This window comes from Lathamus discolor, chromosome 1 (assembly GCF_037157495.1).
Source record: "Lathamus discolor isolate bLatDis1 chromosome 1, bLatDis1.hap1, whole genome shotgun sequence".
NCBI lineage: Eukaryota > Metazoa > Chordata > Aves > Psittaciformes > Psittacidae > Lathamus > Lathamus discolor.
In genome coordinates, this window is record NC_088884.1 from 162978942 (window position 1) to 163004557 (window position 25616).

The 25616-nt window shown below is 47.9% G+C and overlaps 1 protein-coding gene across 1 annotated transcript in view; it reads right to left on the reverse strand.

The window, feature by feature from the left end:
- Positions 1-13054, reverse strand: part of DDRGK1 (DDRGK domain containing 1) — a 42981-nt gene extending 29927 nt beyond the window's left edge. Inside the window, exons 1-2 of the mRNA XM_065662170.1 lie at positions 12889-13054; positions 4577-4732 (exon numbers count right to left, since the gene is read on the reverse strand). Coding sequence (XP_065518242.1) covers positions 4577-4732; positions 12889-12976 — 244 coding nt within the window. The 5' untranslated portion in view covers positions 12977-13054. The remainder of the gene's footprint in view (positions 1-4576; positions 4733-12888) is intronic.
- Positions 13055-25616: the final 12562 nt, after the last annotated feature.

Below are 25616 nucleotides of genomic sequence, written 5' to 3' on the forward strand. Positions count from 1 at the left end.
TCAGTCAGGCAAACCCAAGAGCCAAAGACACCCTTTTCAATCAATAAATAAATGGGATCTGAAACTGGAAACTGTTTAATGCTATTTATTCATACTACCCCACATCCCAAACAACTCTCAATCTGACTCCAATTTATCCCCTTCCCACACTTCCTTCCACCACTTAGCTTGGCCTTTCCTGCCCTAAATGATTAATGCCTGAAATCCACATACATTTATGCCTTGCAGCGAGTTTATTTTCCTCTTGGTTGTAGCTAGCCACACAAAGCCACTTCTGTCTGGCTTCAATTTAAACCAAGATACAACAGAGCTAATGAAGTCTGCGAGCTGGGATATCAGAAGCAACTTAACCACATGAATACAGAACTCTCCTTCCAGACTCATTATCCACAGGGAAAGGCACAGAGACACTGCTACAATGTGCAGAGCAGATGTGTTCTGAGGCATAGAGGCTTCCGTAACAGTCACCCAAATTGCACTGGGCTGCATAAAAGGTAGTGTTATGACTAGAATTAAGTTGGGCAGTAGAAGTCAATCAAACCATGTTCTCTAAAGCCAGGCTGGAAGTCACGCTGGTGGAACACAGCTCAGGGGGTCTCAGTCATTTTGAGAATGGCTTTGTCATCCATGAAAAATCTCTTTGGTCATCAGAGGATATTAATAGCTCTTGATATTCTCATCAAATGACCTCCTTTGAGTACTCACCTAACCACTGAAAAACATTACTCAGGCAAACCAAGCCAGTGTAGGCACAGCAGGTCTGTCCCCATGTACAGCACAGCCCACATGGAAGCCGGAAAGAAGGAACCTGCGTACACTATGTGGGTTGCAGTTCTGGTAGGAAAGTCAAGGCATTTAGTGTTTCACTGTTTGTTTTCTGTCTGTGACAATCAGCAAGTAACTTAAGTGTCTTACCCCACCCAACTGAGCTAAAGGAAGGATTATAACGGCTCCACTGGTGATGGGTGTAGAGATGAGTGTTTGAACACTCATTTACTCTCCTTGTCTGCACTAAATGACTCCTTATCCAGACTTACAAGATGATGATCTCAGCTACAGAAAGGACAATTAAAAGTTACCAAGGTTCTGATCCTAGTCCCACTATTTGTTCTGGTGCCCCCCATTATTCTGTGAGAGATTCAAGCACAGGCAGGACTGTGAGCTACTATTTCAGCCTTGAAGCTTTCTTTGTCATTCTGGAATGGAAATGTGATTGTTAGATGGAAAACAAAAAGCTCTCGCGCTAACCACAACTCCAAAGCCTGCAAGTGTTGACTTGAGACCATTTTGTAGAGTCAGCAGAACTGGCTCCCAATAGGCAGAATGCTTTGGTGGTAACAGCAGCTCCTACTTGACTCCAATTCTGTGTCTGTAACGGTCACATAGATATGGCCAGAGCACCCTTAACGCCGTTCCAGAGCTCATTGCCAGATATCTTAACAACAAAGTCTTGCACCTAGGCTGGGGCAATCCTATGCACAACTACAGACAGACAGACTGGATGGAGCAGCCCTGAAGAGAAGGACTTGAGGGTGTTGGGTGAGGGAAAGCTCTCCATGACCCAGCTTCAGTGTGTGCTTGAGCCCAGAAACCCCCATGTGCTGTGATGCACCCCCACAGCATAAGCAGCAAGTTGAGGGAGGGGATCTTGCCCCTCTGCTGCGCTCTGGGGAGTGCCCTGCCTGCAGTCTGATCCAGCTCTGGGGCAGCAGCACAAGAGGGATGTGGAGCTGTTGGAGCAAGTGCAGAGGAGGCCATGGAGATGCTGCGAGGGCTGGAGCAGCTCTGCTCTGGAGCCAGGCTGAGAGAGCTGGGCTGGGGCAGCCTGGACAAGAGAAGGCTCCTGAAGGGGAGACCTGAGAGCAGCTCCAGTGCCTGAAGGGGCTGCAGGAAACCTGGAGAGGGGCTTGGGACAAGGGCCTGTAGGGCCAGGCCAAGGGGAATGGCTTGAACCTGCCCGAGGGGAGGCTGAGATAAGCTCTTAGGCAGAAGCTCTTCCCTGTGAGGGTGCTGAGGCGCTGGCACAGGGTGCCCAGAGAAGCTGTGGCTGCCCCATCCCTGCCAGTGTTCAAGGCCAGGTTGGACACGGGGGCTTGGAGCAAGCTGCTCCAGTGGAAGGGGTCACTGTCCATGGCAAGGGGATGGAACCAGATGTGCTTTAAGGTCCCTTCTAACCCAAACCAGCCTGGGATTCTGTTATTTGGTGTTATGCCTGCACCGACCTGTGGCAGAAGTCAGATTAACATAAAGCAGCATTAGGTAGCTTTGCCCAGGGCTACCCACAGGCCCAGAGTGGAAATTCCCCACAGAGAACAGAAACTTATTAGTAAAACATTTCAACAAATTTAACCATATTTTAACAAGCCACTTCAGGTGCAGATGTTCTAAAGCAACAAGAACATTTACAAGTCAAGACTGAAGGAACCAGACTGGCTTGTTTTCAGTGTTTGTGTCTCCGTCGCCAAAACGCTTTGCTTTTCAATCCTCAGTAGCCCAACTGGTCCTGCACTGCCTGGCAATATACGTTGCTGCATTCATTCTGGGTTCTCTTTCCATGTGAGTCAACTAATTTTTGTGACACAACTGCTGTAGGGATAATCTGCTATTTCAAGAGGTTCAAATGGAGGAAGTTACTAGTTAATGCTGCTCTATATTGAAGTGACACAGCAAAAATGCACAAAGAGACACATCCAGGAGTGATTCCAGCCCTATGCTATACGCCCACTGAGTGCGCTTCAAATCACGCAAACCATCATTTTTTAAGGGGAAAACCACCCCCAGACCCCACACTAATACAGATAGCTCAGGACCTGGCTAAAGGCTTTGCAGCACAGATGCATATAGTCCATGACACAGTGGGGCTGATCCCAAGTAATAGTAGCCACTACTCATTGCACACCTCAGTGGCAGGGAACCAGGGACAGATGCTCCACTCCACAGCTTTATTGAAGTCTATGCCATTTCCAAAGGCTTTACTGTTCCTGTTGTGCATACATACTCGGGCACTTGGAAAGACTATCCCAAAATAAGAGTAAAAACACCCAAAGCAGCATGAAACAGAAGCAAAGAGCAAGTTGTTTTAATTTGAAAAAGAAAATTAACCCCCCCCCCCCCAATAAACCAGGGATGTCATTTCAAAGAAAACTTAATGCATGAGCTGCAGCATCTGATGTACAGCAAGCTGCAAAGGAATTATTTATAAAGCCCAATGACACAGATTCTTCTGTTCCTAAAGTGACAGAGATAAGCTGTTTGCTTTGACAGCTTCACTGTCGGCCTTTGGCATTCAAACTTTTGATGTCTGGAGTTTAAGGCAAAAGCTTTTTAGATTCTATTTTCTTTTCCAGGATGTTATCACATGAAAAGAAGGAAGCAAAGTTGAAAAGTTCAGACCTGTCAGTTTTCCACTTATGAAAGGGTTGAACGTAATCAGCTTGAAAAGCACGTTTACCTGCCAACACGAGCACGAGATGCTCTAACAAACTGCAAGGCAAGTAAAGCTGAAGTGCAACTAGTCCCTGCTCAAGGCATCACACAGATGTGCCCACTGTTTCTCACCTACAGACCAAAAAGAGGCCCTGACCTTCACTGCAAACCCACTTTTAACAATACTTGTGCAGAAACCCTGAACACTTAACACACAATCTGAAAGCAGAAGGAATCTATTTAGGTGAATCATGGTGATATCACCTTTAGCAATGAAGATATGTGTGAAGTTTCACTAGAAAAAGGAATGAGGTTTACAAGGTATAGTAAGATTTTATCACCATATTCTTGTCTACACCACCACCACAGAAATATAGCCATTAACTGTAGATCCAGCATGGGAACTGGAGACTTAACAGCCTGCTGGCATCAGACAAACTGCTGCAGTCTGTGATGATCTCCAGCTCATCAGCTTGATTCTGATCACCACCTGGATGGCTTCTGGGAAAGAACACTGGATTTTGCAGAGTACATTGAGGAATTAATGCTTCCCACCAATTTGCAAGATGCCAATGCTTTAATACAGCTTGTCACTCTACTGCAAGATGGGGATTCTATTTACTCAACTTTAACCTGCATGGCTAAATGAGAATAGAAAAGGCAGCTTCTAGGAAGTAAGTGAAGAATATGTTGTGACGCACTGCAGGCACAACACACTGCCAGAATTCACCATAGGAGGAAGTAGACACTTGAGTTAAAGGCAAGTGGTATCTAGAGAGAAGTATGGAGAGAAGCTGGGCAGTCAAATTGATTATAAAAATGAATAATAATAATCCACAGTCAGCAAAACCGAAAAGCTTTCTTTAAGAGCCACCTGCACCACTTCACCATCTTTAACATAGAATGGTTGGAAGGGACCTTAAAGCTCAGCCAGTTCCAACCCCCTGCCATGGGCAGGGACACCTTCCACTAGAGCAGCTTGCTCCAAGCCCCTGTGTCCAACCTGGCCTTGAGCACTGCCAGGGATGGGGCAGCCACAGCTTCTCTGGGCACCCTGTGACAGGGACTCACCACCCTTATAATAAACATAGTAAGATCTGGTGTTAAGGTCCATTTCTGTGTTGGCAAGTTGAACTGAACCAAGCATTACCTTCCCCCCAGTCCTGGGCCTGCTGCGCTCTCCTCTGGGCTATCAGCCGGTTTGCCATGTTCCTCCGGCGCCTTGGCATCCCATCTCCCCTCTCATCCACATGGGGCCGTGGTCTGGCTGCTGCTGCTGCCACATCTCTCTGGTGTTCCTCATCAGCTGCAAAAGGAAAACAGAACTGATGTGAGATCCATCACCTCTGCTTGCTGCAGTTGTCCTTTCACCAGTCAGCTGTTGCAATCAGAATGGCAATGCCAGTGGTGTTTTCCAAATGAGAAAATGCATCCCCATTCTCATGTGTTTTCTTCCTGCATGGCAGGAGATACCTGCAAGTCGCTTTCCCATGATTAAGCAGGATCATGCACTGGAACTTTCTTATTTCCACCCTATGGAATGGAGATTTTATCCTGACAGCAGTCTCTTCTGCAATAACATATAGATCATTGTAAAGAAAAAGCTAATGTGCTAATTAGCTATGTGCTAATGTTATTTCAGCTGACAGAACCCCCCCACACACAACAAAAATAAATCAGCTCACCAAAGACAGCCCCCCAACTGCTCAAAATAATATCCTTAATGTAATAACTTAATCTCATAGTAATCTGTTTTCCCCTTCTGCTAGCAAACTATTCCCTTTTATATGGCACTCTAATAATTTCTGAATTATCAAAAGGCAAGGACCCAGAAGCACTTTTTCCCCTTCTAAAGTTGTACTAAGTTAGAAGTAGATTTATCTGAACTCAGACCTCAGAGCATGCATGTTCAAAGTGGAATAGGTAAATCCTTATACCTGAAACTAAATCTGACAAGCAAATAATCATCACAAGTTCTAGCTTGAACACATAAAGAGTAACTTCATTCTACCACCTGGCTGAACTGTGGGTCTCCCAACAAACACATGCAGGGGAAGACAGAACCCCAAAGGTTAATGCAGCTCCACTCCATCCTCTCTGCTTATGCTTCAGTTACTAATTAAAATGTTACAAATGAGGAATACCCTAACAGAGGAGCAGCAAGGAGACAGGATAATAGGAAGAAACAGACCAGTGGGCTTACTTGAGAAAGTCTCCACAGAAAATCCTCCACCAGCTCTTTCTCTGAGACCTCCATGATCCTGTTGCTATCAATGATGGCAGTCATGCTCAAACAGTCAGATAATGGTAAAACATCACCATCCTTGATACCTGCTTTGCATATTCTGTTGATAAGCAGAACTGATATTTGTGTAGGTTGCTACTTGCTCAATCCTGCAAAGAATTAACTGCTGTGCCCTAATACAGGTAAATATTCAAACGGTCTCATGGAAAGCTGCACAACTACTCATTTACTTCAACTCGGGACACTTTTTCGCACTTTGATGGATAATATTGCGTACCAGCAGGGACACAAACTGCTTTTCCCATTCTGCCAACTCTCCAGAATCCTCTGATCCTAAAAAACCCTACTATTAGCATATCTACGATGAGAAAATAAGCTTCATTACGACTACATCTATGTGATGATCAAACGTGTGCTTGGAGCTCATCTTTGTGCATCTCAACTAGCTTCAAAGCAGCTAACTTTGGTTCTGATAACACTTTAGCTGCAGCCCAGGCTACAAACCAGAGTAATGTGGGGAAGTATTTGGCCAGCAAAGCCTCTAGCAGTTCAGGATCGCTGCAGCAATGACGTTAGCAGTGCCCCAGTCAACTCCAGCACTAACACACTTCAGGACATTTTGAACTGAGTCACTGCACTATCGCACTGCAGTCACCCTTTTTATTGACTCCTTTTATGTGTGGACTACAACAGGTCTACAATAAATTACAGAGTGCTGGCTCCAGAGATCTGATAATCGTGCATCAAGGCTTGCCCAGTCTTATTTATAGCATGATAATGCTTATTTGACAGACAGGAAAAGCCTCACGCTTGCAGGCGCTTGTTCTCATGGGGGACTTTAACCACCCTGACATCTGTTGGAGCGACGGTATGGCCCGGCACAAGCAATCCAGAAAGTTCCTCGATTCTGTGGAAGACAACTTCCTTCTGCAAGTAATAGAGGAGCCAACAAGGAAAGGCACCATGCTTGACCTTGTGCTCACCAACAGGGAAGGGCTGGTTGGAAATGTGACACTCCAGGGCTGCCTTGGATGCAGCGATCATGAGATGGACGAATTCGAGATCCTCAGGACAGTGAGAAGAGCGTGTAGCAAGCTCACTGCCCTGGACTTCAAGAGAGCAGACTTTGGCCTCTTCAGGAGCCTGCTTAGTAAGGCTCCATGGGATATACCATGGGATATAGCCCTAGAGGGCAGGGAGGCCCAAGACTCTTGGTTGATATTCAAGGATCACCTGCTACAAGCTCAGGAGTGCTGCATCCCAACTAGAAGGAAGTGCAGCAGGAGGGCCAGGAGACCTCCTTGGATGGACAAGGAGCTGCTGAGAAAAAAAATCAAAGGAAAAAAGAGGCTTATAAACGGTGGAAGCAAGGACAGGCGGCATGGGAAGAATACAGGGATGTTGTCTGGGAAGCTAGGGACCAGGTTAGGAAGGCTAAGGCCCAGTTAAAATTAAACCTAGCCAGGGATGTTAAGAATAACAGGAAGGGATTCTACAGGTACGTAGCAAACAAAAAACAGACTAGGGACAACACAGGCCCCCTGAGGAAGCCCTCGGGAGAACTGGCTACACAGGATTTGGAGAAGGCTGAGGTTCTGAATGACTTCTTTGCCTCGGTCTTCACTGGCAAATGCTCCGACCACACCACCCAAGTCTTAGAAGGTAGACGGAGGGACTGTGAGAATGAAGACCTTGGGCCCACTGTAGGAGAGGATCTGGTTCAAGACCATCTTAAAAACCTGAATGTACACAAGTCCACAGGACCTGATGGAATCCATCCGCGGGTCCTGAAGGAGCTGGCGAATTAAGTTGCTAAGCCACTGGCCATCATACATGAAAAACTCATGGCAGTCAGGTGAGGTTCCCGACGACTGGAAAAAGGGAAATATAACCCCCATTTTCAAGAAGGGGAAAATGGAAGACCCGGGGAATTACAGACAAGTCAGTCTCACCTCTGTGCCTGGTAAAATCTTGGAGCACATCCTCCTGGAAGGCATGCTAAGGCACATGAAAAACAACAAGGTGCTTGGGGACAGCCAGCATGGCTTCACTAGGGGGAAATCCTGCCTGACCAATTTGGTGGCCTTCTATGATGGGGCTACAGAACTGATGGACAAGGGTAAAGCAGTTGACGTCATCTACCTGGACTTGCGCAAAGCGTTCGACACTGTCCCACGCAACATCCTTGTCTCTAAATTGGAGAGACATCAATTTGATAGGTGGACCACTCAGTGGATAAAGAACTGGCTGGATGGCTGCACACAAAGAGTTGTGGTCAAGGGCTCAATGTCCGGCTGGAGACCAGTAACGAGTGGTGTCCCTCAGGGATCGGTGTTGGGACCGGTCTTGTTTAACATTTTTGTCGCTGACATGAACAGTGGGATTGAGTGCGCCCTCAGCGAGTTTGCCGATGACACCAAGCTGTGTGGTTCGGTTGATACACTGGAGGGAAGGGATGCCATCCAGAGGGACCTTGACACGCTTGTGAGATGGGCTGATGCCAACCTTATCAAGTTCAACCATGACAAGTGCAAGGTCCTACACCTGGGTTGGAGCAATCCCAGGCACAGCTACAGGTTGGGCAGAGAAGAGATTCAGAGCAGCCCTGTGGAGGACCTGAGAGTGTTGATTGATGAGAAAATGAACATGAGCCAGCTTCAGCGTGCACTCGCAGCCCAGAAAGCAACCGTATCCTGGGCTGCATCCAAAGGAGCGTGACCAGCAGGTCGAAGGAGGTGATCCTGCCCCTCTACTCTGCTCTTGGGAGACCTCACCTGGAGCATTGTGTGCAGTTCTGGTGTCCTCAACATAAAAAGGACATGGAACTGCTGGAACAAGTCCAGAGAAGGGCCACGAGGATGATCACGGACTAGAGCACCTCCTGTATGAAGACAGGCTGAGGAAGTTGGGGCTGTTCAGCCTGGAGAAGAGAAGGCAGCATGGAGACCTCAGAGCAGCCTTCCAGTACCTGAAGGGGGCCTATAGGGATGCTGGGGAGGGACTCTTCATCAGGGACTGTAGTGACAGGACAAGGGGTAACAGGTTAAAACTTAAACAGGGGAAGTTTAGATTGGATATAAGGAAGAAGTTCTTTCCTGTTAGGGTGGTGAGGCACTGAAATGGGTTGCCCAGGGAGGCTGTGAATGTTCCATCCCTGGCAGTGTTCAAGGCCAGGTTGGATAAAGCCCTGGGTAGTATGGTTTAGTGTGAGATGTCCCTGCCCATAGCACGGGGGTTGGAACTAGATGATCTTAAGGTCCTTTCCAACCCTAACTATTCTACGATTCTATTATTCTAGGATTTTTGAATGCCATTGAACATGCAAAGGCAGAGCAACAGGTCACTTACTGGGACACTATTAAATGCCAGAAATACTCAGTCTGCCAAAGACTTCTTACATAAATGTGATATTTCTCTTAATAAGCTTTTGAGATACACTGCAATTCCAAACTTAGCACCCTTTCACCGGGAAACTTCAGCGGGTCTAGCCCAGTAGCCTCCAGTGATGGTCCTGCACAGCCAGACACTTGCTCATTCTGCTGCTTGGTTTTGGTTCTCAGTGTCCTGTGAAACAGAGAGTGGTTTGCATTTTGTGAAAGAGGAATCTATTTATAAGACACATATTAATTTCAAACTGGGGTGTTTAACCCTCACAGAGACCAATGTGTGAACCAAGCTACCCTGTTTTCTCAAATTCTCCACAGGAGACTCAGTAATTCTTCAAAGCTGACCAGTGTTAAAGGGGCTTTGAAAGTCATAACTCCAACCCATACTGTGGTCAAACATACAAGGCAGTTGTTGGACAATGCTTGTCAGACCTGCAAAGCATACAAACAGCAGAAGACACCTAAACACTATGGATTGTTATTTAGTAGAAAATAACATGCTTTAATAAAGCTTTTTTTCTTCCCTCCTCCCCCTAAAGCTTCTGTTTGTAGGCATTCATCTGTACAGACATTTGAGAAACATGAATGTTAGTCACTGCATTTCTCCTAGTGCTTCATGAGGGGGAGGAGAAAAGAATCATTCACTCTGCCTGTAACATGTTTCTACCTGGATGGCTCTTCAGGGGTCAGTGATTTGCCTACGTGGCTCAAGACACATCAGTTGGTGCAATGCCTAGAAAGTCAGACAAGCTCTTTCTCCTCCAAACTGCAGGTATCACAGATTGTCCAGAGCTGCATGAGTGGGCCTGTAATTGGTGGTCTCACAGAACACAGAGGATGCACTTAAATCATAGAATCACAGAGTGGCTTGGGTTGGAAGGGACCCTAAAGCTCATTCGGCTATCTTATAGAATCATAGGGCTGGAAAGGACCTCAAGATCATCTAGTTCCAACCCCCCCGCCATGACTTGCTCCAGCACCTCAATGTCTCTCTTGTAGCGAGGGACCCAGAACTGAACACAGGATTCGAGGTTCAGCCTCACCAGTGCCCAGTACAGGGGCACAGTCACTGCCCTGACCCTGCTGCCACACTGGTGCTGATACAGGCCAGGATGCTGGTGGCTTCGGGCTGCCTGGAGACAAGCTGCTCATGTTCAGTGGCTGTCAATCAGCACCCCAAGGTCTTTGCCATGTTATATCATTGGAAAGAGCACTTTCAGAATCCAGAGTTCTCAGGACCCAATTTTACATCCCCCAGGCACAAATCTGCTCTTTCACAAAGCCTTGCAAATTTCCACTCAGAGGAAAGACATTTTCCCTTGTGAAGCAATCCTCTGCTTTCACAGCACATCATGCTCAATTCTATCAGATAAGCAAGTCCATCAGGGTAACACCTGGGCTGGCAAGTTCCAAGCAAGACAAAGTTCTTGAGCTCCCTCATCCCACACCAACATGGAGAGAGCTCCACCTACTGCACCCTCACTCCATGGTATTTCCCACCACACTCGTGGCATCCAGTATCTTCCACCTTCACACTAACCTAACCTGGGATATTCAATGAGAAAGCAACTCGACATGCCACAAGTGGAATTGTGCTTGGCTTTCCCAGGAAGGTGCTTTTCCCTAGTCCATCTTATCACCTTAAGGCTTGTTCACAAACAGATATGCCAACCACAGACAAAAGCCAGCAAGGCTACAGATTTTCTGTTCTCATGAGAACAAGCTCAGACATGAACTTGCTGGAACCACTCTGTTGCTCCAAATGACCTTTAAAAAGAAACACACAGTTACAGGATTTACCTCTGGTGACCCTTAGCTCCTTTCATTCTCTGAACCAGACAAGTTTAGAAGGAAATTCCCAAAGAGAGAATAAAGAGAAGCTGCTGCTCTAACCCCTAGACTTTAACAACAAAAGAATTAGTGAGGCCACCACCAGCTCTCCAGGTTAAGTGTCTCTGGTTTCAAGTCTTTTCCATGTTTACAGCCTTACTAGGTGAATTCACACAGCTTTACTAACAGAGCGGTAGCAGCTTCCACTTACCATGTAAGAAAAAGGAATACAAAAGCAAATTCCTGCTTAAGATCAAGTTTTGTAGCTATTAAATACACCACAGGTTTTGAAAACTAAGTTTTGTTGTGTAAGGAGAACAAAGTAATTCTGCAAAGGACTTTATAATGACAGAAATCAGGATACTAAGGTAGAAATTATCTTAAGCCCACAATAAAATAAAACAAGACCAATGTGGAAGGGTTAAAAAGCTGCCACTGAACAGAGGCTTCAACATGATTAAATTATGCTGGGTGTAAACTAACTTCAACCAAACTACTCACAACTAGATTGAAGCTTTTGGAGAATCCATCCCATTTAAAACAGATGTTTGGGCTTCATTTTAGTTAGAACTTTTTATGCTTAGGAAGAAAATAAATCCTCCCAAACCTCACAGCCTCTGACTTACCCAAGTCAATATCAGGAAATTATGTATTTCAGTCACTTTCATCAAAAGCTCAGCTCCAAGTCACCAACTTCATCAATTTCAAAGCTATTAAGTAGTATTAAGACAAGGTCTATACAAGAAGAGGTTAAGGAAATGTGTTCTTAAATTTACTGATTTTGAACAGTAACACTGTTTTGAACAGTAACACTGATCAAAAACAACATTTACTGAAATGTGATTTTAAATTTAAACAATAATTTCATTATTACCAGCAAAGCTTTTAACACAAAGTCCTTACCAGCATACATTCCCAGTATATGCCCTGGAATGCCTGGGTTTTGTGGTTTTCTTTGTCTCTTAAAAAAGAGATTATTAAAGCTACATCCCCCTTAAAAGAAAATCAAAACAAAGCAAGACTAAATTACTCCAAATTCCAGAAAGTGGTGGTGCTATAATAACAAAGGCTTCAATGTTTGTGCTGCCTGAACACATGAAGTTGAGACCTCACAGCTAAACAACCTCCCTTCTTCAACTCTGAAAACAACTCAGAAAGGCTGCTGCAACAGACCTGGCAGTGTTTGGTTTACAGTTCGACTTGATGATACTAAAGGTCCTTTCCAACCTAAACCATAGAACAGTTTGGGTTGGAAGGAACTTAAAAGCTCATCCAGTCCCAACCCCCTGCAACAGGCAGGGCCACCTTCCACTAGAGCAGGATGCTCCAAGCCCTGTCCAAATGACTCTATGATTCTGACTGCTGGTCAGCAATAAAACTCCCTGTTTGAGGTAGGGCTGAAGTGCTGTATCATCTCCCTGTTCCCAGGATGGGACTACACAACACCATGCAGATGCATACAGACGGTAGCAAGACCTTCCAGCACCAAGTGAAGTGGAAAAGAAGTGGGTAAGAGCTGCCATGGGATGGAGAAGCTGCCCTGCTATTGGGGTGCCATGCCCGACAGGAGCACTAACCTGCCAGGGAGTACCCGGCATGTCCTCACACCGCGGCTTTCACTCCATTACAACAGGAACGCTTTCCTTTCCACCCGCCCATCCCGAGAGCACAACCAACCCAGACCTCAACCCCACGGCAAACCCGCTCACCCCGGACCCGGGCACCAGGCCCATCCGGTAGCTGCAGGCCTCACAGCCGGCCGGGGCTCCCCCGGAGCCTGAGGGGCCACCCCAGCGGGCGGAGTGAAGCGCAGGACACCGGGGATCCACCGGGATGCCCCGCCATGGCGGCTCCATCGGGGGGGGGGGGGGGGGGGGGGCCACCGCGGTTTCCATGGAGACGCTCACTCCCCCCCCCCCTCCAATTGAGGCAGGGGCGGGCCCGGCCGAGGTCCCACCACCGGAACGGGCCGGGAGGAGCGCCGGCGGGGCCATGACCCACCTTCCCTCACTTGGCCGCGGAGACGGGTGGCGAAGAAGAGCAGTACGGCGAGGAGCACGGCGGCGACGGCAAGCAGCACCGCATCCATGGTCCCGCACGGCACCGGCCGCCGGTATGTGTGTGTGTGTGTGCGGGGGGACGGCGCTTGGTACGCCCCGCCTCTCCCCGCTGCAAGGCCCCCGCGCTGGGGTGTCCAAGCTGCCTGCAGCGAGGTGGCGCTGAGGAGGGCGTGTAAGGGGATGCGCAGGCGCGGCGTGGGGCAGGCCGCGAGGGGAGGGGGCCTGGGAGGGGAGGGGAGGGGAGGTGAGGCAGTGAGGGAGGGCTGGTCAGTGGTGGGGGGTGCGGTTTGTGCCGTCGGTAACGGGAGGGAAGTGGAAAGGAAAGGTTGGGAATGGGAGGTGAAACTGTGGTTTCATCCATAGCCGTGCCCCTCAGTAATGCATCGGGTCATAGAATGCTTTGGGTTGGAAGGGACCTTAAAGATCAGGGGTCTGGAGCGTCTCTCTTAGGAGGAGAGATTGCGGGAGCTGGGCCTGTTTAGTCTGGAGAAGAGCAGGCTGAGAGGGGGGTCTCACAAATGAAGGTCAGTGTCTCAAAAGTGGGTGCCAGGGGGATGGTATGAAGACAGGCTGAGGAACTTGGGGCTGTTCAGCCTGGAGAAGAGAAGGCTGCGTGGGGACCTCATAGCAGCCTTCCAGTACCTGAAGGGGGCCTATAGGGATGCTGGGGAGGGACTCTTCATCAGGGACTATAGTGACAGGACAAGGGGTAACGGGTTCAAACTGAAACAGGGGAAGTTTAGATTGGATCTAAGGAGGAAATTCTTTCCTGTGAGGGTGGTGAGGCACTGGAATGGGTTGCCCAGGGAGGTTGTGAATGCTCCATCCCTGGCAGTGTTCAAGGCCAGGTTGGATGAAGCCTTGGGTGGGATGGTTTAGTGTGAGGTGTCCCTGTCCATGGTAGAGGGGTTGGAACTGGATGATCTTGAGGTCCTTTCCAACCCTGACTGTTCTATGATTCTATGGTGCTGGACTCCGTCAGCGACAGGATGAGGAGCAGTGGTCATAAACCAAAACAGAACAAGTTTCACCTCAACACGAGGAAAAGCTTCTTGACATTGAGGGTGTCAGAGCACTGAACAGGCTGCCCATGGGTGTTGCAGGGTCTCCCTCTCTGGAGACATTCAAAACCCGCCATGGATGTGTTTCTGTGTGTAAGCTGCTTTAGGTGGCCCTGCCTTGGCAGGGGGTTGGAGCAGATGATCTGTAGAGGTCTCTTCCAACCCTAATGATGCTGTCATTCTGTAATTGTCTGTTTCCAACCCTCTGACACAGGCAGGGACACCTTCCACTAGAGCAGGTTGCTCCAAGCCCCATCCAGCCTGCCCTGTCGGGGATGGGTCCACCCCAGGCAGGTTGTGCTGGGTATGCCATGTGTCAGGGCATCCCTGGTAATGGAGCTTAAGTTACACCTATGAGTAATAATCTAACTTTTGCCTTTAAGACAGTGGTATGCAGGCATGGAATGAAGCTGGAGCTGCCTGGCTTAACGGCATGTTGGGTAGCTGAAGAAACCAAAGGAAGTTTGCCCCTGACAAAATCAGAGAGTCTGACCCTGAGCTGGCCCAAAACAAGCTGTTTCATCTAGTGAACTGGCTTAATTTGGTAAGAAAATAGGAAACTAAGCTGTCCAGAGGAAGGTGATCTGTTTAAAAGCCAAGTGGGACTTTGGAGCAAGTCCAGAGGAGGCCGTGAGGATGATCAGGGGCTGGAGCACCTCCCGTATGAAGATAGGCTGAGAAAGTTGGGGCTGTTCAGGCTGGAGCAGAGAGGCTGCATGGAGACCTCATAGCAGCCTTCCAGTGTCTGAAGGGGGCTACAAAGGTGCTGGAGAGGGACTCTTCATCAGGAACTGTAGGGACAGGATGAAGGGTGATGGGTTTAAACTGAAACAGGGGAAGTTCATGTTAGATATAAGGAAGAAGCTCTTCCCTGTGAGGGTGCTGAGGTGCTGGTGCCCAGAGAAGCTGTGGCTGCCCCATCCCTGGCAGTGTTCAAGGCCAGGTTGGACATAGGAGCTTGGAGCAAGCTGCTCCAGTGGAAGGGGTCCCTGCTCGTGGCAGGGGCTTGGAACTGAATGAGCTTTGAGGTCCCATCCAACACAAACCTATCTGGGATTCAATGATCTGTACAGAGCCAGTGCAAGGTGGGTGGCCTTTGGCTGTAGATTGGTAATTGCTTCAGGCTGATCTCACGCTGGTGCCCAGCCAAATGGAGGATCTGCCTCCTGTCCCTCCCCTTCTACTTGGCAGCAGCACACTCTGGCTGTGCAATGAGCCAGAGCAGGGAACTAATAAGGGAACTAATACATGGGATTTTTTTCCCTGGATTCTTTTATGAGCCAGGTCAGAACAAGGATCAGCCCAAAAAGATGCTGCAGGAACTTGCAGCTGGGGGTGGAGAGCAAATCTGAAACCAGTTGTGGGGCTCTGCCCCAGTTCTTCTGTCAGTGAGTATTTTCTCTTTTACTAGTTTTGACCTGCTTTGTGGTTGTAAAGTTGTGACTGATCAAGCCCTTTCTTGCTCTGGAGATCCGTTTGCTAAGGCCTTTTGGAGAACTGCTGTTGGGGGAAATGTTTTAATACATGGAAATGGAAATGGGAGGCTATTAGACGTCTAGACATGATCCAAAAGAACTTTTAGCTGTGACAGACAGACTGTCAGTAGCTTGAGATAAAGTCAGATCTCCTACAGTAAAACCAGCTTCTTTAAGAAGTTTGTAGAGTCTTATCACATCACAGTGGGATGTGCTCAAAAAGGAACTGTATTACAGATAAAATGTTTTATTACAAAGTTTGATTTTGGTACTAATCATTCAAATCTCATTTTGGAAATCAATGTTGATGCGCCTTTGCTCAAACTCTGTTGTCTGTGGTCTGTTTCTCTCTTAACAGGTTAGTGGAAACGGGTTGTTGTAACAAGTCCAGAGGAGGCCACGAGGATGATCAGGGACTGGAGCACCTCCTGTATGAAGATAGGCTGAGAAACTTGGGGCTGTTCAGCCTGGAGAAGGGGAGGCTGCGCGGTGACCTCATAGCAGCCTTCCAGTGTCTGAAGGGGTCCTATAAGGATGCTGGGGAGGGACTCTTCATTAGGGACTGTAGTGACAGGACAAGGGGTAATGGGTTCAGACTTAAAACAGGGGAAGTTTAGGCTGGATATAAGGAAGAAGTTCTTTACTGTAAGGGTGGTGAGGCACTGGAATGGGTTGCCCAGGGAGGTTGTGAGTGCTCCATCCCTGGCAGTGTTTAAGACCAGGTTGGACAGAGCCTTGGGTGAGATGGTTTAGTGTGAGGTGTCCCTGCCCATGGCAGGGGGTTGGAACTGGATGATCTTGAGGTCCTTTCCAACCCTAACTATTCTATGATACTATGATTCTTACCATGTGGTCATAAGGGACGTGTCCTCTGGCAGCTTCTGAGGCACAAGGAAAATTACACCTATCCACAGTTAGATAAATGATAAACTGAAGCTCAGCTGGTGGGTATAACCAGAGTATGCTTCACACAAAGGTTATTTTATATGTAATAGTCAGGATTCTTTGTAAAATAAAACCTGAATGACAAATATTTGGGGTGTTCTCTGTCTTTGCCTGCACATCTGAAAAATGGTGACTCTTTAATGAGAGTTTAATGGGGTTTGTCATCATCCAGCTACCGACCTTGCCTTACAGGCAGACCTTACTTGTGTGAGTGATGTGTGTTTTATTTGCTTGTGTGGTCCCTCTGGCCTTTACTAAGGAGGTGATATTAATGATGAGATAGATGTCTTCTGCTCCTCTCTGGGCTGCAGATGAGGTTTTGCCTGTAGGTGTCACCATTATGCCGTGTAGAAACAGCTTAAACTACAGAGGAGCATCCGTGCTTCCAGTGCTCAGTTCAGTGTGGTTATGACAGGGGCTCATCCAGCTAAAGCTCATCCAGTTCCAGCCCCCTGCCACGAGCAGGGACACCTTCCACTAGAGCAGCTTGTTCCAAAACCCTGTGTCCAACCTGGCCTTGAACACTGCCAGGGATGGGGCAGCCACAGCTTCTCTGGGCACCCTGTGCCAGAGCCTCAGCACCCTCACAGGGAGGAGCTTCTGCCTTATATCTAACATGAACTTCCCCTGTTTCAGTTTATACCCACCACCCCTTGTCCTATTGCTACAGTCCCTGATGAGGAGTCCCTTTCCAGCATCCTTATAGGCCCCTTCAGATACTGGAAGCTGCTTTGAGGTCTCCACACAGCTTCCCTTGTCCAGTCTGAACAGCCCCAGTTTTCTTAGCCTGTCCCTTTAATGTTTTTCCTAGTCTAGATCTGAAAAAATCCCTCTGATTTCTTCAATATCCATGTAGATTTCAGAGGATTTTGAGGTTGACTTTCTACCAAAGCATTAGGAAAATATCCATGAAGGCTGTGATGAGTGATGGGAGTTAACTGAGTGAAGTGACCACAGTCAGAGCACAACTTGTCCCACTCAGTCTTCAAATAAAGTGGGATCACAGTAATCCAGAACTTGCAAACCTTTGTGATTTCCTCAGCCAGCATCAGGGCAGCTCCTGATCCTGATCCAGGCAGATTTTGGGGCAAAATATGTGGCTTTTCAAGATATTTGGATGAACAGTCAGCACATTCCCCCCTCAAATACCTCATTGTATATAGGAATTATATAGACTTGCACAAGTGATCATCACTTCTTTGTAACACCAACAAGGATTAATCCTGCTGGAAGTGCAGTCCCAGCGTGTTTGATCCACTAAGTGCATGGTGGCATCATGTATTGATGTCTGGTAATGAGACTCTAAGTAGAGGCAATTCAGCTTTATCTGTGCTAATAAACTAAGTGCATCCAGGAACTAAATGTATCCTGGGCCCTGTGGCCAACTGGCACAAGATGCTGCCTTCCATACTTGTAAACTCTTTTTGCTTTCCAGAAGAGGGTGGCTGGATTCAGACTGCCTCCTGGGAGTTGTTTTTGGGCTGGAATTATCTAGGAAAATGCAAATTGGTACCTAAATTTACACTGGGGAACTTTCTAGCATTTGGTCTCATATGGATGATTGTTTTCCATGCCTGGGCATGCCTGAATTTACAGTGTGGATGTAACCTCTGTGGAACAGAACATATTTATAGGGAGAAATAATGCAGGCACTGCCTTCAGGCTCCCTCCCACTTGGACATGGATGTCTGGTATTCTTCCAAATACTTGTCTGTAGATGAATGGAAGCGTTTCTGGATCCACTCCTTCGTGCCAGTGGGCACAAAAGGTCTTCAGCTCCTTCCAGGAAGCACTCTGGATTGCAGGATGAGACTCTGGGAGGTGTTGGAATCAGTGTGCAATGAACTGGTAACCCTGCATGTGGGGTGAACTGCACCCAGGGCTTTCGTGCACCATGTGGTAGCTCAGCACCTCCCTGGAGTCTCTAAAGAAGCTCTAAGACCTGTCCTGGTCTGCTGAGACCCTGATGCTTTGTTGTTACTGCTCTGCTTGGATTGCTTGCTTTAAGAGAAATAGCATGGTTTACTGTTGCTTGAGATGACCTAAATTTGCCTTAAACCAGACCTTCAATGCCAGTCCTGGGGTAATGGTTGGGCTTGATCTTAAAGGTCTTTTCCAACCTGGTTGATTCTATGATTTAAACAAAAGTAACAGGTGTACTCCATCAAAATAGAGTCTTAGCTGTAGAAAACAAAACTGCAAAATTCAGACATGCATGAAAACAAGATGGAAACAAGGCAGAGGAAAATTGGATTCTGCTTGCTCAGGTCTCTCATTCTAAAGATACTGAAGTTTTTATTGTTTTAAAGGGAAAAATTTGTCATGGCTCTGCCTCAAGAGCAGAACCACAGCCTTGGGTTTCCATATCCTGGGGAGATCCCCCCTGCAGTCCTGATCCAGCTCTGGGGCAGCAGCACAAGAGGGACGTGGAGCTGTTGGAGCGAGGCCAGAGGAGGCCATGGAGATGCTGCGAGGGCTGGAGCAGCTCTGCTCTGGAGCCGGGCTGAGAGAGCTGGGCTGGGGCAGCCTGGACAAGAGAAGGCTCCTGAAGGGGAGACCTGAGAGCAGCTCCAGTGCCTAAAGGGGCTGCAGGAAACCTAGAGAGGGGCTTGGGCTGCAGGAAACCTGCCCGAGGGGAGACTGAGCTGAGCTCTTAGGCAGAAGCTCTTCCCTGTGAGGGTGCTGAGGCTCTGGCACAGGGTGCCCAGAGAAGCTGTGGCTGCCCCATCCCTGGCAGTGCTCAAGGCCAGGTTGGGCACAGGGGCTTGGAGCAAGCTGCTCAGTGGAAGGGGTCCCTGCCCGTGGCAGGGGTTGGAACTGGAGGAGCTTTAAGGTCCCTTCCAACACAAACCAGGCTGGGGTTCTATGATTCTATGAGTGTCTGGTTTAGTTCAGCCACAGCTGCTTCTGGGCTGGGTGTTCTTGGCTGAGTGATGCTTGGTGATCAGATAAAGTGATGCTTGGTGATGAGTTAATGTCATCTTTAGCCTTAAAGGTGGGGGAAGATTTGGAACAAATAATGCCAGTAAAAATACACATCTGAAAGAAATCCAGCCAGGCTCAGGATTTCCTTGTGCAGGTCTTCAAAAATACTTGGAGTTTGGGACCGCTGTGCTAATGGGGGCTTAAAGAAGAGAAAGAGTGGTGCAGTGAAATCCCTAGGGCTGAAATTGAGATGCTTTTCTTCTGCGTGGCCAGAGAGGTGGGGCTTTAGGTGGGGGTTTAACTCAGCCCCATGCAGCAGAGCCCAGCATAAAGTGCTCGTGTAAGATGCAAGAGCAGCTGTGGGGAGAAGTGATTCTTAGCAGTCTGGGGCCGTGCACTGAAGGAACCCCAAGACCTTTCAAAGGCTCTTTGGTGAGCAGTGAACCCATGCAGTGTGCGTGGATTTGGATGCCCCTGATTTCAAGCAGGGGATGTCCGTGGTTAGTGCCCTGACCACCCAGTTCAGACCATGTGACTTCCAACAGTTGGAAGCCTTTCCAGCCATTCATCTGCATTGTTTTCTTCATCTGTTTTGGCTATAATGTATACCAGATGGCTCCTAACCAGTGTTTCTTGGGAATGGGCACATTCCTGGAACAGACTTGGACTTCTAGACCTGTGTTTGCTGCTGGAAATCATCCTTGACTAACTCCATGTTGCTCATCTGAGCTTAGTCCCAGCCCTGGGCAGGTTACTTGTCTGTGCCTGGCATTTTGCAGTTGAAAACCAGAGATAAAATCATTGGTCTTCTACACAAAGTCAATCCTGGGGTGGAAAACCATTATATAAATAGTGGGGTTAATGGTCAGTGGTTGCTATCCCTCTGGGTATCATTTTCATAGTGCTGCTTCAACTGCAGAGTGCCCTCCTCTGTGCTCTGACCCACTGAGCTGCTTGTCTAAAGCCTTAATGAGCTCCTTGTATCTCTTCAAAATGTAAATTGTAACCGGTTTGGAAGTTATTAGTTATGAAGACTGTCGCTGCAGTCCCTGTTTAATTCACCTGGCCTTTTCCATGTTTCCATTAAGCCCCATTTAATTAAAGAGGCTATCTCCTTCCCAGGGCAGTCGTCTCTGAAATAAATGTCCTTCAAAGTCTGTGACTCAGCTGACAACATGTGAGGAGTGACCATGACCTGGATGATCAGGCTTTCCAGCACAAAGTAATGAAGAACTCTTCTCTCTCCACATATCCACAGCATGAAGAGAAAAACAGAGGCGGGGAGGTTGGAAATGGATGAGCTTTGAAGTCTCTTCCAACCCAAACTATTGTGTGATTCTGTGCCGTCAAAATGCAGTTTGGCTTCTTTCCTGCATGGGGACATGTAGAGAAAACAGGGGTGCAGCTGCTGTCACCCAGCAATACCTCTCATAGCTTTACTGTGAGGGTGCTGAGGCACTGGAGCAGATTGGCCAAGGAAGTGGTAAATGTTCCATCCCTGGCAATGTTCAAGGCCAGGTTGAACACAGGGGCTTGGAGCAAGCTGCTCCAGTGGAAGGGGTCCCTGCCCGTGGCAGGGGTTGGAGCTGGATGAGCTTTAAGGTCCCTTCCAACCCAAACCATTCCATGATTCTATTTGCAACTGTAATGCAGTCGCTGCTTGAGGCTTTAGCTGCAAAAATCCATGTTTCCAGCCAAGTTACTTGAACCAAGCGCACTTAGATGGATTGTAAACTCCATTTAATGGGAATGTTGCTCACTGTTTAACATCTGGTTTTCAGCATGAGCAGGTTGAGTCATAGCCTGCATTTCTCTGTCTGCATGAAACAGAGGAAAGCATTTGTACTTTGTCTTGGCTAGAGGCAAAATTGTGCCTCTCCCAGGCACTGTCTCTGGGGCAAAGCCTTCCCTTTAAGGGCTTCTTCCTGCCATTCTTAGCATCCCTTTATCTGTGCTCATGAGCATGTGGTGGAATAGGGCAGGGGACCGATGCCGCCTTCTGATAACCTTTTGATCACCAAAACAAGTGTCTGTGGAACAGCATCATTAGAAAACACTGGTGTAACCCAGGAGAAGCCTGTTTATCAGCCTGAGTTCATTTCCCTTTCAGATGAGGCCGAACAAGCCCAGGTCCTCTTGGCCCCTACCCTACTCGTTCCACGCTTCACTTCTTCATGTGTCTCTCTGTCTTTCTGTCTTCAGTATGAACAACTTGGCCAGTTGAGGTCTTGCCTTGCATGTAGAACCATGTGAATGTCCTAAGGAATGTGGGCAGGAGGCTGGCGTTCATGATAAGAGGAGAGACTGAGGGAGCTGTCTTGGTGTAGCCTGGAGAAGGAAAGGCTGAGTAGGACCTAATTGCTCTTTCAGCTGTATAATTAAGATTATAGAGAAGAGGTACGTGATGAAAGGATGGGAGACAATGGGTGCAAGCTGCAGCAAGGGGAATTCCAATGAGATACAAGGACCAATATTTTCACTGTGAGGATGGTGAAACACTTGACCACAAACCCATGGAGGTGTGGGCACTGCTTTCCTTGGAGGGATTCAACACTCAGCTGGACAATGTACCTTCCAGCCTAAATTTCTATGCAATTCTCCAAATGACCGTGAAATAAACCAGAAGGAATTGCATGTACGAAAAGAGAGCGGTTTAGATGCAGTGTGTGCAGCCTCCTTATCTAGCTCTGAAATGACACTTCTTGCAGCAGCTCCTTGCTGATGCTTGTCCAAGAGCTACACACACAAGCTGCATCAGCAATGTGGGATAGTCGCTGTTCTACTCGAAGCGCGTGGAGTTCACAGATAACTCCAAGCAGCAAAGCTACTTTCATCTCCCTGGAGCCAACCCAAGTAGATTACGTTGCTGGAGGATGTTGGGGGAGAGCAGGAGAAGACAGAGCAGCTGTATTTAAAAATAAAGCTTAAAACCCCATAAAATCAAAGCTTTTAGGAGGGGACCAGCATCATCAGTCCTTGCTCAAACTGTGTTTATTGCCTGCGTTATGTGTCTCGACTGAATTGCCTTCTCTCTCCAACAAGTGGTGCTCCTGGCTAGTGTTAAGTGGGCAGTGCGGGAAAAGGAACTAGCAGTTGTCTCTGTTGAACCTAATCTGTGGATGGATAACTGGGGGAACATAGGATTGTGAGGACTGCCAGGCTGGGTTAGATTCAGGACATGTGTGTTCTAGTATCTTGCTTGCTTCGATGGCCAACAGTGCAGCTTTCCAGGGGTCATTTGAAAAGCTGTACTGAAGGTTTCAGAGGAAGAATTGATTCTTTTCCCCTCTTTTCCCCCAAATATTGCCCTGTCTGCCTTCCTTGCAGGGTCAACTTCCAGAAATTGGGAAGATTTTGAAGAGTCTCTTGATGGCTGTTGAGTTGCTGGTGGTGGCATAGACCCATAGTGGGTCGTAGAGGTGAGTGGTTGGGGTTAACATGGCATCCAGAGCTGCAGGGACAGCAGGGGAAGGCAGCTGGCATCCCCTGAGTAGGTGAGAATAGGTCAGAACTGACACAGCCTTTGCCAGGGGCTACCAAAAGTCTTGTGCTGCCTCTGTGTATTTTACGTGTAGTGTGTTGAATCGTGAAAGCCTGCAGCCTCTAAGTAAAGGGACAGGGAAACGCAGGCAATGTTTGTCCCTCAAAAGCAGTCATAAAAGCACCTTTGCAGGGATGTCTTTCTGCAGGGATCTATCCCCAACAGAGGTTAAGATGCTGAGATCTTTGCTCTGTGTTGCAGAGCCAAAAGGAAAAGAAGCTAAACTGTATCTCCTGGAGAGAGGTGCAAAAGCAGTAAGCCCATAAGCAGGATTCACTGGATTTCATCTGCCAATTGCAGCCCAATTATAAGGGGGAAGGCAGTGTAGAGGTGAGGTAGCTCTTGCTTCAGATTTCTGTGTAGCATATCCCTTGCTGAGCACCTGTTAAGATGCTCCAGGCACTTAGCATCCTCTCTGGATTGCAGGCAGGGTGAGGTATATACCCCTAAATGGCAAAAGATGTCTATTTAGCAAGCTTGTGTGGACCAGAGGGCAAACTGGACCAAGGCCAGATTGGAGCAAGCTGCTCTAGTGGAAGGTGCCCCTGCCCATGCCAGGAGGTTGGGGCTGGATGAGCTCTTAGTTCCCTTATACCCAAACCCCTCTGTGACTCTATGAAGACAGGCAAGAAGAGACCCAAAGCCTGCGTTGCATTTAGGGAGCACAAAAGCAGATGGAGATTTTAAGGCAGCACAAGGTGGAAGGGGTTGGGCTGGCTTTTGGCTGGGGTAGAGTTAATTTCCTTCCCAGTAGTGGAGTTTTGCTGGGAACTGTGCTGATCACCCAGGGATGTTTCCCTTACTGCTGAACACTGCTTACACAGGGTCAAGGCCTCTTCTGCTCCTCACTCCACTAGCAAAGAGGCTGGGGGTGCACAAGGAGTTGAGGGGGGACACAGCCATGACCCAAGGGCAGTTTGAAGTTCTGTTGGCCTTTATTTTCCCAGCTGAATGATCCGACACCAGAAAACACACCCTGGCATCGTGGGGTTTGTGTTTGAGACATGAATGTTTAGCGCTGGAAGCTATAAACTTCCAAAGCACCGCACCATTTGCCCGGTCAGATTTTCACCTTCAGAATTCACGGGTTTATTGAAACATAATCTTGCAGTGATTTTTCCTAGACTTTCACTGTTCTGGCTGCCTGCATTCCTGCAGTGTCAGGGGTTTCAGAGGGCTTTGTCTCACTTGTTTTCTCTCAATGAGCCATTATGGAAATGGAAACACTTGCCTGGCAGCGACAATACTGAAGAATGCCTCCTTTCCCTCTTATAGCTTTCAAAAGTAACAAGACCTCAGGGACTATACATACTTGATCTCTTGGTTATTATAGGCTGTCACTGACTGGCAATGATGAGAGTGTTTCCATTTGCTTTCATGTGGCTGAAGGCAAATCTTTACCTGCTGCTGCTCCTGTTGAAATAAGGGCATTTTCTGTGACACATCTCTGGGCAAATCCATTGTTTTATGTCTACCAGATCTATTTTGTGATTAATTCCCTTGTCTGGTTGATGGTCATAGAATCATAGAGTTATACAAAGGTTTGGGTTGGAAAGGACCTTACGATCATCCAGTTCCAACCCGTGGCCATGGGTAGGGATGCCTCACACTAGACCGTGTCACCCAAGGCTCACAGGGTAAAAGAAGATTGATGGGAACTGCCTGAATTTTAAGCATCAACCAAGAGATGATTCCAGAAGGCTGGCAGGGGTTCATTTTAAATGCCTGCAGAAATTCCTCATGCTTTTCTGTCTGGAAAACCAAAGAGCCCACAAAGGATTTGGGAGGTTGCATCTCTGTGCTCTGCGTAGTGGGAGGCTTCTCACATTTTAGGCTTCAGTGAGGTCGTGCCTGACTTTCTTGTAACTGAGCACAGTGACATGGGAACTGGATGAGTAATAGATGCAGGACAGCACTCTGCAGAGACCCCTGAGGATGCTGCTCTCAAAGTTGTGTTTAGGGAGTCCTGGAACAAGAGCAAGCCAGGTGATGCCATTGGAGAGCCAGCAGACAATGTAAATGGGGAGCAGTGGGAGCCAGATCTTGAGCTGTGTGCTTGTAACCAGTGCTCCCCATGGTGGAGGCAACCCTTGTCTTTCTTCTTCACCTCCACAGGAGATCAAGATGAATCCATTCAGGAACATCACAAGGGTGATGAAGATGAGATCCAGGCTGATGGATGTGTAGGAGGTGAACTTCATGGTGAACCTCCCTGGTGAGCTGAAGCAAGTGCTGGTAGCCAAAAACACAACAGTTCCATTATTTATCCTCTCTGCTGTTGTGCTGTACTGAAGGTAGGGCAGTTGGAAGATGATGCTGAAGATCCAGCAGCCAGCAAGGATGCTGTTAAGGTACTGCCTGTGGTACCTGCAGATGAACTTGGACCGGTGATGGTTTGCTCTATGGATTAAATAGAAAAACTTAGATTCTCCACTGACCAGATGCTGATCAGCCTCAGCATGCAATACATGTAGAGGAGGATGCAGCACCCCCTCTTACCAAAATCACTGCTGCTGGCAAAGGGGAGGTTTGCTGGAATCTCACTGTAGCAATAGAGGAGTTCACCAAGGCCATATGGACAGTGATCCTGGCTGAAGGACTTAGTGCTGGATTGCATTATTGATAAAGGCAAAGAGCACAGTGAGGTTGCCTATTGTGACAGTGAATACCAAGAGATACAGATGGAAATAGGGTTACATGCCATAACTGATATCTGAAGAGA